This window comes from Microtus pennsylvanicus, chromosome 3, assembly GCF_037038515.1.
Source record: "Microtus pennsylvanicus isolate mMicPen1 chromosome 3, mMicPen1.hap1, whole genome shotgun sequence".
Classification (NCBI taxonomy): Eukaryota; Metazoa; Chordata; class Mammalia; order Rodentia; family Cricetidae; genus Microtus; species Microtus pennsylvanicus.
Genome location: NC_134581.1, coordinates 47,882,628 through 47,897,865, shown reverse-complemented (window position 1 = coordinate 47,897,865; position 15,238 = coordinate 47,882,628). Strand labels below are relative to the sequence as shown.

General features: G+C 44.0%; 1 protein-coding gene across 2 annotated transcripts in view; it reads left to right on the top strand.

Moving 5' to 3' along the window:
* Nedd4 (NEDD4 E3 ubiquitin protein ligase) overlaps positions 1–15,238 on the top strand; it is a 92,670-nt gene that overhangs the window by 69,331 nt on the left and 8,101 nt on the right. For both annotated transcript variants that reach the window (XM_075965292.1, XM_075965291.1), the window contains 10 exons: positions 1,480–1,599; positions 5,603–5,683; positions 5,941–5,995; positions 6,087–6,145; positions 7,155–7,220; positions 10,154–10,383; positions 11,849–11,970; positions 12,058–12,128; positions 14,713–14,808; positions 15,117–15,190. In XM_075965292.1, the coding sequence (XP_075821407.1) occupies positions 1,480–1,599; positions 5,603–5,683; positions 5,941–5,995; positions 6,087–6,145; positions 7,155–7,220; positions 10,154–10,383; positions 11,849–11,970; positions 12,058–12,128; positions 14,713–14,808; positions 15,117–15,190 (974 nt within the window). The remainder of the gene's footprint in view (positions 1–1,479; positions 1,600–5,602; positions 5,684–5,940; positions 5,996–6,086; positions 6,146–7,154; positions 7,221–10,153; positions 10,384–11,848; positions 11,971–12,057; positions 12,129–14,712; positions 14,809–15,116; positions 15,191–15,238) is intronic.

Below are 15,238 nucleotides of genomic sequence, written 5' to 3'. Positions count from 1 at the left end.
TGTATATCAGTTAGGAGAAAAGAGCTTTGTGCCTTCGTGGGAGGATGACATCGTGGGGATGCTGAGTCTCTATATCAGGAGAAAAGAGCTTTGTACCTTCGTGGGAGGATGACATTGTGGGGATGCTGAGTCTCTATATCAGTTAGGAGAAAAGAGCTTTGTGCCTTCGTGGGAGGATGACATCGTGGGGATGCTGAGTCTCTATATCAGTTAGGAGAAAAGAGCTTTGTGCCTTCGTGGGAGGATGACATCGTGGGGATGCTGAGTCTGTATATCAGTTAGGAGAAAAGAGCTTTGTACCTTCGTGGGAGGATGACATCGTGGGGATGCTGAGGCTCCAGCATCATCAGCTTGAGAGTTGCCTAGGGAACTGGCTCATCTGTCTTAAAAAGATGGTTCCCTACTGAAAAAGATTCCTGTAGTCAGACTTTCTTTTGGGACCACTAGCCCACAAATGACATGAAGACTTATTATTAATTATGAAAGATTGGCCTTTACCTTAGGCTTGTTCCCAGCTAGCTCTTATAACATAAATTAACCCATTTCTGTTCATCTATGTAACCTGTTTCTCTTAATCTGTCTTCTGCCACATGGCTTTTACCTTTCTTCCATTCTGTATATCCAACTTATTCCCTGTCTCACTGGCATCTCCCGCGTGCTTGCATACTTCCTAAGTTCCTCTCTCTCCCCGGAAGTTCCACCTATTCTCTCCTGCCTACCTATTGGCTGCTTAGCTCTTTTTAAAACCAATCAAAAGGCACCTTAGGCAGAGACATATCTTTACGATAGATTCCTTCCATCCTATGCTGAGGATAAGGGTCCACCTGACTTTGAAGCCCACTGGCCTGGTCACATGACACCAAATCATAGAGGGCACAGGGGACTACCCTGTTACCCTGTTTTGGGATCCACATCCTCTCTTGTCTGTTTATGCCAGAACATATGTTAGCAGAGACGAGGTCTCACTGTGGAGCCCCTGGCTTGCCTGGAACTCACATGGTAGGTCGGACTGGCCTCAGATTCACCAAGATCCCTGCCTCTGTACTTAAAGGTGGTTTCTGGGGTAGTGTGCTTCAGTTCAGACATCAGCTGCTTCTCTTAGGAACCATTTCCAAAGTCTTACTTTACCGTCTGCAGAGTGGCCAGCGTTAGCAATAATCTCCTCAGTTTGTGTGTGTGTGTGCACGCATGTGTCCCTAAGCATATGGCTTCTGGTGTTGACATGTTTTATCATGCTCATTGTCTCTTTTCCTTCTTTCCAAATGAATTACTGTTTTGTATATATTTTAAAAGATGATTTAAATTGAAGTTCATTGTTCTAAATTTACAATGTATCATCTGCCCATTTTCTGTTGTGATGAGTGGTTTTAGTTCAAAATAAATTACGGGTCATTTTGGAGTACTGGCAGTGAAGAAAGGCCCCGAGCTTCCATCAGGAGCTCTCCCCGGTTAACACGGAGTTTTTCTGTTATGCGTTAGCTTTTGCCTACTTCATCTGGATTGCCGCCAGGTTGGGAAGAAAAACAAGATGAAAGAGGACGGTCATACTATGTAGACCACAATTCTAGAACAACCACGTGGGCCAAGCCCACCATGCAGGTACTCTGCACTGTTAGCTTGTCTTCTTACAGCTTCCCGGGTGAGCTCGGACTGCACACTTGGTGTCTTGTGTTTGTTCTGCCGTCTCCTGTGGACTCCAGTGTGTGTTATTACATGAGGCAAATCTAATCGGGGCTAGGAGAGCAAAATCATAATCTAGTCCATTGGATGATTACTACTTTCAGTGACTGCTGTTTCATTTGGTGTGCATGCGTGCGCGTGGTGTGTGTGTGTGTGAATTTGAGAGTGCGTGCGTGTGTGGAAGACTAAAGGACATCATGTCTGTTCCTCAGTTGCTCTCCCTTTTATTTGCTGAGTCAGGCTCTTTTGCTGAATTTGGAGTTTTTTCTGGGATCTGGTCTCCATCTCTCAGACACTGGGATTGTAAACTGGCCACCATGTCCTCCTGGCATTTTTGTGTGCTGTGGATCTGAACTCTGGTCTGCACAGCCATGGCAAGCACTTTATCCACAGAGCTGTCTCCCTGAGCCCTTGTTCAGATAGTTTGTTAATGGGTGGTCTTGGTGATGGGTGTCCCTGAAATTTGTAATTATGGACTGGGGACTTCACTCGATGGTTCAGAGCACTGGCTGCTCTTGCAGAGGACACAGGTTCGGTACTTAGCACCTACACGGAGGCTCACAACCATCCATAACTCCAGTTCTAAGGACTCGATGCCTTCTTTTCACCTCCATGGACACTACATGCACTTGGTGCATAGCCATACATGCAAGCAAAACCCACATATAAAATAAAATAAATAAACTTTTAAAAGAAGTTTATAATTGTGACCTCTTCCATGTAGCAGACTGATAATACGTTTATTCTATCTTATTTCCATTTCTTTCACTGAATTTTTTTCTTTTTTTATGGAAGATGGACACCACAGTGTGTGTGTGTGTGTGTGTGTGTGTGTGTGTGTGTGTGTGTGTGTGTCAGTCAGAGGACAACTTAAAGGACTTGATCATCTTCTGCCATGTGAGTTCTGGGGAATCAAACTCAGGTCCTCAGCCTTGGCAGCAAGCTTCTTTGCCCACGCAGCTGTCTCTCTGGCCCTTTAGCCACTCCTGCGCTGGGGGATGTCCGACTGAGTCTTCGTGGGCAGTGCTTGCTGTCTGCTCTGTGCCCTCCTTGCCCCGTAGCTTCTGGGACAGTCATTTTACTGTGTGTTAATTAGCTGAGAAAATTATTATAAATTAGTTATTTATAATAACATAAATTATTATAAGAAACAGTTTTATAGAAAAGTTTATTTAAAATTCAGGGAAAAAATTAAAATGTTGGTGATTTGGGCCTGGAGAGATGGCTCAGTGATTTCAGAGCACTTGCTGCTCTTCCAGAGGACTCAAGCTCACTTCCAGCACCCACATCAGGGCCTCGCCACCGTCTGTAACTCCAGCAAGGGAATCCGATACCTCTAGGCTCTCTTCAGGTCTCTGCACTCATACATACACACCCTCCACATAATAGAAACAAGTCTTTAAGAGTTAGTCTCAAGCCGGGCGGTGGTGCCACACGCCTTTAATCCCAGCACTTGGGAGGCAGAGGCAGGCAGATCTCTGTGAGTTCGAGACCAGCCTGGTCTACAAGAGCTAGTTCCAGGACAAGCTCAAACCACAGAGAAACCCTGTCTCGAAAAACCAAAAAAAAAAAAAAGAGTTAGTCTCATATGTTTAGGACTGGTTTGCAAGTGTGCAAACAGTTCTCTTCACAGGTTAAACTAGCTATTTTAATTATATTCTTTATTTGTGAGGTCTCTATAGTTTTACAGTATGACTTAATTAATGTGCCAGGCCACAGCGGAGACCAGTCAGCTGCCATCGAGCCAGAGTTCAACAGGCCTTCAGCCACAGCTCCCCCCCCAGTGACCCAGCTCAGCAGGCGAGTTCAGCATCTGACACTGGGCAAGGATTCCTTCCTAAAGGTTGGGAAGTCCGGCATGCACCAAATGGGAGGCCTTTCTTTATTGACCACAACACCAAAACCACCACCTGGGTAACTTCCACGCACCTCAGTTTACATCATAGCAAGAGCTGCTTCTGCATCTGTCACATGTGTTAGTGTAGTGTGCTTTCCTAATAGTCCGTGAATTACCTGTAAAAGTCTCGGGTGGGTTTGTTTTTCTGTTTGAAGTAGGGTCTTATGTAGTCCAGGCTGCCCTAGAACTTGCACTCCTGATCTTCCTGCCTCCACCTCCGAAGTCCCACACACGAGGCTTTGTGGGAATCCCATTCTTCTGGGAATGGAAGCCAGGGCTTTGTGCACATAGGTGACTGCTCTCCAACTGAGCCACTCGCCCAGCTCCAGGGAGCCTTAATAATATTATTTGTGCTCAACGTACATTTATGCTTCTTTTTGAGATTATATTGGATTTTATGAAAGTGTTCGTATTTATTTTCTGTTTCTAGTTTCTGGCTCACTAGTCACAAAGGCTTAGAAAGATTTTTAGTAATAGGTTTTTACCTTTATATTTTCTATTTTCAAAGCACTTTCAAGTTTCTATCTCATTTATTAATATTATCAGAAAGACTCCATGAAGGACAGATATTTTGTTGTTGTTGTTGGTAGAATTTAGTTACATTCTTATGTATGACTGCCTACATATATGCTTGTGCATCCATGGAGGCCAAAAGAGTGTCAGATTCCCTGGAATCTGAGTTACAGATGGTTGTGGACCACCACATGGGTGCTGGGAGCCAAACCCTGGTCCTCTGAAGGAACAGCCAGTGCTTTTAATTCGGAGCCCTCATCAGTTTAGTTTAAGCCTTAAAATTGTTTGATATTTAGCTCATCACCAACGAAAAGTTCTCCAAACATAACACTTGAGACTTAGTAACTATTTCAAAAGGTCAGCAAAGCTTAAACAAATTTAAAAGAGCTTGACTAATATAATAATATTGAAGTAATTATACATTCATTAATCCAAGTAAATTGAACTTTGTTCTCTTCTTTAAGATGTGAGTTGATCTTAGTTACTTTTTTTAAGCTACCCTCTGATCTTTCAAAAAAAAAAATAATAACCAGTACCCAAACAGATAACACAACATGTGGTCCTATTTACTTATTCATTTCTTTGTTTGATTATAGCCATGCATTTCTCTGCCCTGTATGTGTCATGTATGTGTGTGGAGGTCAGAGGGTAACTTGCAGAGGTACTGAGCACAGTTGTCAGGCCCGCTGAGTTATCTCACTGGCCCAGATGTGGTTCAGTGGGGTAAAGTGGTCCCAGTGCAAGACATCAGTGCTGATCCCCTGGGACCTTATCTACCTCTCAATGGGACGACCTCACCGCTTTATCTGCTAGGAGGAGAAGTAAGTCACAGGCGAAGGAATTAAGGCTAAGTGGGTAAGATGGCATGTGCCTGTAATCCTAGCACTCGTGAGACTGAGGTAGGAGGATCAGGGCTCCAGGGCCAGTCTGGGCTGTTTGAGTTCTGCCTCAGAAAGCCAAAAACATATAATACTTAATTTCATTATTTTTCCATTTTCATGTATACATGTGTGTGCATGCATGTTTTGTGTGTGTGTGCATCCACACATGTACTTGCTGCCTATGTGCATGTATGTGTGAAAAACAGCGTGTGTGTGTTTGCGTGTGTGTGTTTGCGTGTGTGTGTTTGCGTGTACATGCGGAGGCCTGACTGATGCCAGAAATCAGCCTGCGTTGCTCTTCTAATAACTAGGTGAGGCAGGCTCTCTCGCTCAAGCCCACAGCTCGTCTGTGCCACTGGTCTGCCTAGCAAGCTTGCCATGGGGATCCCGTCTCCATCCAAGGCTACAATTACAACAGGCCATGGTGCCGTCCTGGCATCTGTGTGGGTTCAGGGGATCCAGACTCCGTTCCTCACTCTCTCTTGGCAAATGCTTTACCCACTGAGCTGTCTCTCCCACTCCAAAGAGAGTATTTTAAATATCTGTCAACTTTACAAAGCAATTATAACACAGTGGCTGTCATTATTTTAAAGTATGTATGTTGTTTTATTTGTGACTTAACCAAATAAAGGATGACCCAAGATCAAAAATCCCTGCTCATCTGAAAGCAAAGACTCCAGTCGACTCATCTAATGACCTGGGACCTTTACCTGTAAGTTCTATTGCTGAGCTAACCTGATACCTTCAAATATGGGAGTTATTTAACTATAACTAACATTGTTATTAAACTATTGATTCTTTCTGCTAAAAATATGTGAAAGTTAAGCATATAACTAATGCTATGTTGGGGGATTTTTTGTTTGTATTGGGGGGGTTAGTTTTTCTTTTCTGGTTCTTTTTTTTTTTTTTTAATAATCATCTAAGGTCTGGTGCTAAAATAAAATAATTGCAACAAATGTTTCATTACAGCCAGGATGGGAAGAGAGAACCCACACAGATGGACGAGTCTTCTATATAAACCACAGTAAGTGCCTCGTGATTTCTCTATTGCAGTTCTCGTAGTGCTCAGTTGTAGACATGAGGAAGAGGAACATCTTTTCTCTTTTCCTTCCTAGATACAAAAAAGACACAGTGGGAAGATCCTCGGACCCAGAACGTGGCAACAACTGGACCAGTAAGTCCCTGGCATCCTGGTGCTCTAGGTCAAAGGTGGAACTCAAAGGAACAGCCTCTGCAGGCCCCCCCTCCCTCCTCACTGTGCCTGCTCTTCGCTGTTTTACTGCACACCACAAGCTTGGGCAGTGAGATACAATCAGAATCTGGGGCAATAAGCCGCTCAGCCTGGGTTGACACCTGCCATCTAAAACAGTGCAAACCACAGAAGGGCCAGCCAGAGTCAGGATGAATGGTTTTTAGTCAGTCATTGCAAAGAGCCACTATATAAGCCTTACTCATATTTTATAGAAATATTACAATAGTTACACTGCCCTTGAATCGGGTTAACTACAGAAAAATGACTTCTCTTCTACAGCTGCTCTTTCCATTTTTGTCCTTCAGATTTTGTTAATTCACAAAAATTAATAAAAATGAACGTAAGGTTTTTTAGATTAGTGTCTAGTATCTCGGCATGTAGTCTTTTAAAATAATGAGAAAGAAAGGGAACGCCTGGAAGTCCAAGGGAAAACGCATTTTCCAATTGGTTCCTTTAATGGAGAAAGCACTTTCAAAGCCTTTTCAGAAGTAGAAAATTTTGTTTCTAAATTATCTCTCCCTGAAAGACTTATTTTGCCTCTGGCATGTCGCATTTTAAGAATACTGTATGAGCTGGAAATGGTGGCACACGCCTTTAATCTCAGCACTTGGGAGGCAGAGGCAGACAGATCTCTGAGCCGCGGCCAACCTGGTCTACATAGAGTTTGAGGCCAGCCATTGATACATAGAGCGACTCTTTAAAAAAAAAATTGCGTGAAGAAAATTGCCACAATGACTGCTGACTTCAATTTTATCTTAAAGAGAATTTAAAATAATAATAAGCCTTCTGTGTGCTCTTCTTCAAATGAAACTTTTAATTTCCAAATAATTTTTCCTTTGTATATATTCATAAGTTATCCAGAGGGAGCTAATAACACTGTTCCAGACTAAAACCAATCTAAACTTTGTTTTTCCAAATGTTTCAACTAAAGGCAGTGCCCTACTCCAGGGATTACAAAAGGAAGTACGAGTTCTTCCGAAGAAAGCTGAAGAAGCAGGTTAGTGACATTGTAACTGCCACTCAGCTGGGGGTAGGGGTGTTCTGGGGGAGGAGAGGGGGCTCTTCTCTAAGGAGGGGGGGTGAGGGGAGAAGTATGGTATGCAGTCACAGATACAGTTGCTGTTCTCTAAGCGGGGGACAACACGGGACACACAGTCACAGATAGAGTTGCTATGTTTGAGGACTCAGCGGTCACTTTCTCATAGGGAAAAGGGGTGTATGTGTTTTAAAGAGTTTTAAATTATTTTTTTGAAGATTGATTTATTCTGTTTCTGTGAGTGTTTTGTCTATAGACATGCATGCACGCCACATATGTGCCTGATCTGGTGCCTATTTCCTTTTTTAAAAAAAAAATTATGTGCATTGGTGTTTTCCTTGCCTGTAAGTCTATGTGAGGGTATCAGATCTTGGAGTTGTAGACAGTTGTGAGCTGCTGTGTAGGTACTGGGAATTGAACCTGAGTCCTCTGGAAGAATAGTGAGTGAGTGCTCTTAACCTCTGAGCCATCTCTTCTGTCATAGTATCATGATTTTCAAAGATTATTATTTTAAAGACTGGATATGGTGGTGCAAAGTCTGCACCCAGGAAGCAGAGGCGGGCAGATCTCTGAATTCAAGGCCAGCCTGGTCTATAGAGAGAGTACCAGAGCAGCTAAGTGTACATAGTGAGACTTTGTCTCAAAAAAAAAACAAAACAAAAAGTTAAGTTTTTAATTGTGGGGGGTCCGGAGGTGACCTGAGACATCAGATTCCCCCGGGATGGATAAAAATTAACAGTGAACAGAGGTGAAAATGGTGGTATTGCTACTTATTTTCTTATGTTTGTCAGATGCGTTCATTACACTTTTTTTCCCATTATCAGACTTCAATTATGTTTACAATTTAACCCATCTGCCCATCCTTTGGTGTAATATTTTAAATCCCTTCCTTAGTGCTGGTACCCTCTTCCTTTTCCTGCAGTTCAGGAGCATGACCACTAGGTGGCAATGTTGTGTTGTACTTTCTAGGGTTCCAAGCTGGTGACCTCAAGTGATTCAAAATGGTGGGTTGGATACCAGAGTTTTTCACAAATTTAATAAAAATTTTTAGTGTAAATATTATATTTTCCAATAGAATTTTTAAAATAGAAAAGGACTTTTAAATTCTCCAGAACTTTGGTGATATACTTAAACAATAGCTTTGTGTTAATTTGTGTTTAATTATTTTAAAAAATCGTTTTGTATTTTAGGTGTTCTGATTTTAAAGCATTTGACAGGAAAGGTGGTATATAGTCCAGTTAAAGTGCTTGCTGGGCACTCAGGAGGCAGTGGCAGGCGGATCTCTTGAGTTCAAGGCTAGCCTGGTCTGTATAGAGAGTTCCAAGATAGTTAGAACTATACAGAGAATCTGTATCTCAAAAAAAACCCCGAAGTATCCTTAAAAGATGGGAACTTGGGTCTGGTGGTGCACATCTTTAATCCTAGGACCTAGGAGGCAGAAACAGGCAGGTCTCTGTGATTTTGAGACCAGCCTGGTCTAGATAGAGAATTCCAGGCCAGCCAGGGCTACATAGTAAGAATGAGTCTCAGAAGGAAAAACACAAACAATAAATAAGGTGGAGCGCAATGAGGAAGGCATTGAGTACTGACTTCAGTTGTACATGCACGTACACAATACTGCACCGTCCTTGAGGACGTACATCTGACACCCCAATTTTAGTTCTTGTTTCCCATCCCTAGCCCAACTATGGGGCCTGTCCCAGAACAGGGTACTTACTTGCACCAGTTCCCTGGTAATTAGTCTTTTTTTTTAACTAATTTTTTATTTTTACTTAATGTGCATTGGTGTTTTGCCTGTATGTGTATCTGTGTGAGGGTGTTAGATCTTGGAGTTGCACACAGGTGTGAGCTGCCATGTGGGTGTTAGGAATTGAACCCAGGTCCTCTGGATGAGCAGCTGTGTTCATAACCGCTAAGCCATCTCTCCAGGCCCCTGGTAATTAGTCTTTAAAAACCACTTTTCTCCAGTCCTAACACTGTTTAACTTGCACGAGCAGCAGGAGAGACTGGTACGGTGCCTGTGTGGCTTCTGTGAGCTGTTTATATTAAGTTTCTGTTTTCCCTAAATACACTAGCAGAGTGATGTATTCTCCTAAGCACTTGTCTGTCTTTCTCTGAGCTCACAGAATACTGAGAACGTACCCACTGGACAGTCGTGCACTCAGGGATAAAACACTCAGATACATTATAGTATTTACAGTGGGAGCTGAGGCATAGTTACCTGCACGTATCTCTGAAGCACAGGGCGTACGAGAGATGAAGGAGCCAAGTGTTGAGAGAGGCTGAAAAGCTAGACTTTCCTCTTCTGTTGTCTGCAGTTTCTTCCTGTTAAAGCAGAGATGGTAGTCTATCGTGGTGTTGTTGTGAAGAGTGGATGATTGAACCTATCACATGTAGAGGACAGAGCCTAGGACGGTAGTAAGGACTGGGAGGTGGAGGAGCTGGCAGTAGGCCGGTGGCCAGCAGGAGGTGGGATGTTGGTGCAGTCTGGTCAAACCTATAACAACATGGAATGCACTACTGGCAAAATACTTTCTAGGGTTTATTCTCACTGGCTGTAGCTTCTGTGGACATAAAAATCAGAAGTAATTCGGGGAGAAAGCCTACATTCTGTCCCTGTAGAAAAATGTTAAGACCATACACTTAGGCTAGATGTGGGGGTGCACACCTTTAAGTCCAGGAGGAGGGTGCTGTTGAGTCGATCTTGAGTCCTAGGCTAGCCTGAACAAGTGCAGGACTAACCTGGGTGACAGGAATGGACCCTGTTTCTTGAGCAGGGAGGGTGGGGCTTTTCCTGACGGTTTTACTAAAGGAAAGGGCTGTGGGCACAGAGCGGAGTGTGGTGAGCACACTGGGCTGACTTACACCATGGCTCTCTCTTCCTGGCTCTGCAGAATGACATTCCAAACAAATTTGAGATGAAACTCCGCCGCGCAAATGTTCTGGAGGATTCTTACCGTAGAATTATGGGTGTGAAGAGAGCCGACGTCCTCAAGGCTCGACTCTGGATTGAGTTCGATGGTGAAAAGGGACTTGATTATGGAGGAGTTGCTCGGGAATGGTTCTTCCTCATTTCAAAGGAAATGTTTAACCCTTATTACGGGCTGTTCGAGTATTCTGCTACGTAAGTTCCTTTTTATCAGGTCTCCTTGTGTTGCCCAGGCTAGCCTTGAGTTCGTGACCTTAGGCAATCAGCCTGCTTCACCTCCTGATTAGCTGATCCTATAGCCACGTGCCACCACACCTGGCATAAGTACTCTAAACAACTATGTAGAGAAGATGGGGGAAGTCACAATCTCCAAAATCAGGTTGATGTTAGAAAGCATGGGCTAAGTGATCGGTGTCACAGAGGGACTCTAACTGGTTTGTCAGAGATGACTTTTTACAATTGTGTTTAAATGTATATAACATAAAAATTACCATGTTAACTTGTGTATGTGTGTGTGTGTGTACACTGTGATTTGCACATGACTGGCAGGCCCTCCAGAGCTCCCACCCCAGCCCGCTACATGCACATGGCTACTTGGCTGGCATTTTAGGTACACACTGAATCACTGAACTCTGTACCTTTCCCAGTCTCCTGAAATAAGTCTCCACCCATTAAATACCTGTCGCTCCACCTCCTGGCAGCCACCTCTGCTCTCTGTGAGTCTGACTACTGTCATTACATTAGATACAGGGGACCATTCGATACAGCATTTGGCCTCATTATGTGATATTTCACTTAGTATATGTTAAGTGATATTTCCTTGGGAAATATGAGCAAACTCTGTTCACCCCAGATAGGGGGCCAAGAACAGACAAAGTTAGGCAAACCAATGAAATTATTTGGATTACTCTCAGAAGCAGGAGGGGAGTCTCCAGGCAGCAGGGATGACACAAAGGCAGCTGGGTAACAGAAGGCCACCCTAGCTTGGGTGATGACCCACAAAGGCTATGCTGCTGGAGCTCCCTGCATGACTTCAGGTAGCCCAGTAGTCGGTGTTCTTGTCCCCACAGTTGTTGCTGCTTTATCTAGCCCAGGAGAGGGCTTTGTGGATCTTGTAAGCTTTGATAACTTCCTGGGCCTTTCTTTGTTTTTCATTTCATTTAATGTGTATAGGTGCCTGCATGTGTGACTATGCACCATGTGCGTGCAGTACCCTCACAGGCCAGAAGAGGGCATCAGATCCCTAGAACTGGAGTTACAGGTGGTTGTGAGCTATCACGTGGGTTCTACAAGTACTCTTCATTGCTGAGCCATCTCCGCAGCCCCACTTCCTGAGTCTTATGAGCCCTGCCCTCCTTCCAGAGGGAATATTTTAATTCAATTGAGAGGAAATTGTTGTGCAACAGCCTGTCTTCAGAGTCCAGCCGTGTTAATACCAAGCCATGTCTTTTGAACATAAATATGGATACATTTTGCCTATTCATTTGCCTGTTCTTTGGGGTTATTTCCATCTTTTGACAAAAGTGGAGATTTTTAAGATCATTATTAGATCCATTATTAGAGAAAATAACAAAAGGGAAAATTTTCATAATCACTTGCCTAGGTAAATTATTTTTCTATGAAATAGCAAGAGGATCACAAATGTGGTTTGTCTTCACAGGGATAATTACACCCTCCAGATAAATCCAAACTCGGGCTTATGTAACGAAGATCACCTCTCGTACTTCAAGTTCATCGGTCGTGTGGCTGGGATGGCAGTTTACCATGGCAAGCTGCTGGATGGTTAGCATCGAGTAGCAAACTTTTCTGATGTGGGTTTTGTTGGTTTTTAATTGATATCCAACTTACATATATTTTGTTTCTTACAAGGCTTTTTCATCCGCCCCTTTTACAAGATGATGCTTCAGAAACTGATAACGCTGCATGACATGGAGTCCGTGGTAGGTCTCTCCCCACGCGCGTACTACAGGATGTACAGCTTAATAGGCTTGGCGGACTGGGGCTGGGGGGGGGGTGGCTGTTCCAGTGCTGGGGTGGATTCAGGGCCATGCTGAGTTAGTGCTGTTCCACTAAGCTACTCACACAGCCCAGATACATTGTTTTTAAAACAGAAATTAATAAATTTTAATGTTTCAAAATGCAAATGGGGACTGAGGAGATGGCCCAGTGGATAAGGGGCTTTGTTTACATCTTCTCTCCACATAGAAAGCTGACCATGGCTGTGTGTGTATCTGTAACCTCAGCACTGTGGTTTCTGAGATTTGCTGCCCACGAGCTCAGTTCCAGGGTCGGCCAGAGTCTCTGTCATTGGGGTACAGTGGAGAATGGCAGAGCAGGACACTGGACACGTGTGCTCAGTGGACACCTGCTCCACGCACACACATACGCCGTCATTCACACACAGAAATGTACACATGAGCATTTCCCAGCGTGAGTCCAGTGGGAAGGCCTTTGTAGTGAGTGCTTGTGTATCGATTGCACCTTTTCTGTGATGGCCTTTTCCCAGCCCAGACCTGTGTCTGCCACACACTGACTTTATCCCTGTGCCTGTGCCCATCAGTACATCTTAGATTTCTCACGCACTGCAAATATTAGTTATACCTTCTGCTGAATTATTTCATATTTATCTCTCACATCTACATGTTTTTAGTTTCTGTGTGTGTTTAGGCACCCACATATAAAGAGTCAGTCCTGTGCTTCCATCATGTGGATTCTAGGGCTTGAACTCTGCTCATCAGGCTTACCTAATGAGAACCATCTCCTAGCCAGCTTGCTGCTAAATTTTTTAATTTATGTGTATTTATTTTTATTACATGTGTTTATTTGGGGGAGGGGAGCATTGCTTATACCATGAGATACCTGTGTAAGTCAAAGGAGAGTTTGCTTGTTCTGTTGTGGGCCCCAGCAATTGAAGTCAAGTCCTGCTTGGGGACAGTCGTCTGTACCCACTGGGGCGTCTTGCCAGACTTCACTAGTTCTTTACGCCGTACAATAGTTGTTTATCTTTTACATCAGATTTTGAGTTATAAATATTTGTGATGAATGGCAAAAGTTTAAAGCTGGCACTCCAAAGACAGGGTGTTGTGGGGGGCTCCTTTAAAAAACAGAAGCCGAAGAATCAAGTTTGTCTCTGCTGCTGGTGGCCCCGTGCATTGTGGGTACACATGGGCTCCAATGTCAGTGCGTTAGCACTATGTCCATTGTTGTTCCTTCTTGATATATATAAAAAAAACAGTATGTTTTTTTTAATATGTATTTATTTTTATTTTATGCATATGAGTGTTTTCCCTGCATGTGTGTATGTGTGCTATGTGCATGCCTGGTGACCTCAGTGGCAAGAAAAGGATGTTGGGTCCCCTGAAACTGGAGTAACAGATGGTTGTGAGCTGCAGTGTAGATACTGGAGATCAAACCTCAGGCCTCTGCAAGCGTAGCCAGAGCTCTTAGCCACTGAACCACCTCTCCAGGTCCCAGCTGATTCTTTGTTGTGTTTTTTGTTGTTTGAGACGGTGCCTCATGGAGCATAGGCTGGCCTCAAGCTCCATATGTACCCAGCCAGGGGTGACTTCTGAGGCTCCCGCCTCTGTCTTCTGGGTGCTGGGATCACGGTGTGTGCCACCACACTGGGTTTGTGCTTTCCTAGGGATCAAACTCAGGATCAACTTTGCACATGTTAGGAAGTACTCCACCCCCTGAGCCCCAACTCCAGCATGATTCAATTCAAAACTTTTCTTTAGCGTGAGCCAGCAGTGAACTAGACATTTCAAATACAGTCTCACAGTCCTAGGAGGGAGGTGTCTGGAAATCCAGGAAAATTAGATTTCTTTGGGAGATGTTTTACTTAGCCCTATGATTAGACAATAAAATCTCTACGACCGCTGCTTGCACACAGAGAAGTGGGCCCCGTGTTAGCAGCCGGCGTTGTTTTCTCTCGTGCAGCTTAGCTCCATCCGTCCCTTGAAATGTGCTTAGATGTGAGTGGAGAAGATGTGCGAGTAGCACTTTATCTTTTCCCCAACTCGCTAGATCCTTGGTGCCGTGTGTGCGTGTCTGTGCTCACTGGCTCGCGTGCGTGTGTGTGTGCGTGCGTGCGTGTTTGCATATGGTGTGCACTTCTTGAGGGCAGAGGCCGATGTCAGTGTCTCTTTCCATTTTTCTCCACCTTATTTGTTTAGAGAGGGGCACTCACTCACTGAACCTGGAGCTCACTGATTGGCCAGGCCAGCCGACCGTTGAGCTCTTGGGACCCCCTGTCTCTGCCTCCCTAGGCTGGGATCTCAGGTCTATGCCCTCTGCCCGGCTTTTCATATGGGTGCCAGGGGCCCAAACTCAGGTCCTTGAGCCTGTGAAGCAAGCACTTTACTGACTGCCATGTTCAAGTAACTCTGTATACAGATTTTTTTTTTCAAAGTGCAACTTTTACATGTAGCTCTGTGGTAGAGCACTTGCCTAGGATGTACAAGGTCCTGAGTTCAATTCCCAGCACTGCAAAATTAGTTAATTAAAATATCATTTCCCTTCTAGGACAGTGAATATTACAGTTCACTGCGATGGATTCTTGAAAATGACCCGACGGAGCTGGACCTCAGGTTCATCATAGATGAGGAGCTTTTTGGACAGGTCTGTGGACTCTCAGCTAACACATCATCAAAGCCGGCGCTGTCCCCTAAGTGTAGGCGCCATTGCGCACAGAGACCTCTGCGCTCTGCTTTCTGTTTACTCTGGAAGCAACGGCTGCTCAGCTGGCATCTGTGCTTGCTTTGACGTTTGACTCATTCCGTGTTTATTTTAGTAGGACTAATATTTAAGTTTTCCTAGATTTTACCTTTTGAATAGATTTAAATTAAAGCGCCAGGCTTCTGGTATAACTCACATATACTTTTTTTTTTCATTTTCCTCACTAAAACAACATATCCTGTTTAACTTAGACACATCAGCATGAACTGAAAACTGGTGGAACAGAGATCGTTGTCACCAATAAGAACAAGAAGGAGTACATTTAGTGAGTACTTCATTTATTTCCTACAGTCTGTGCGTCTTTGTTATTGTT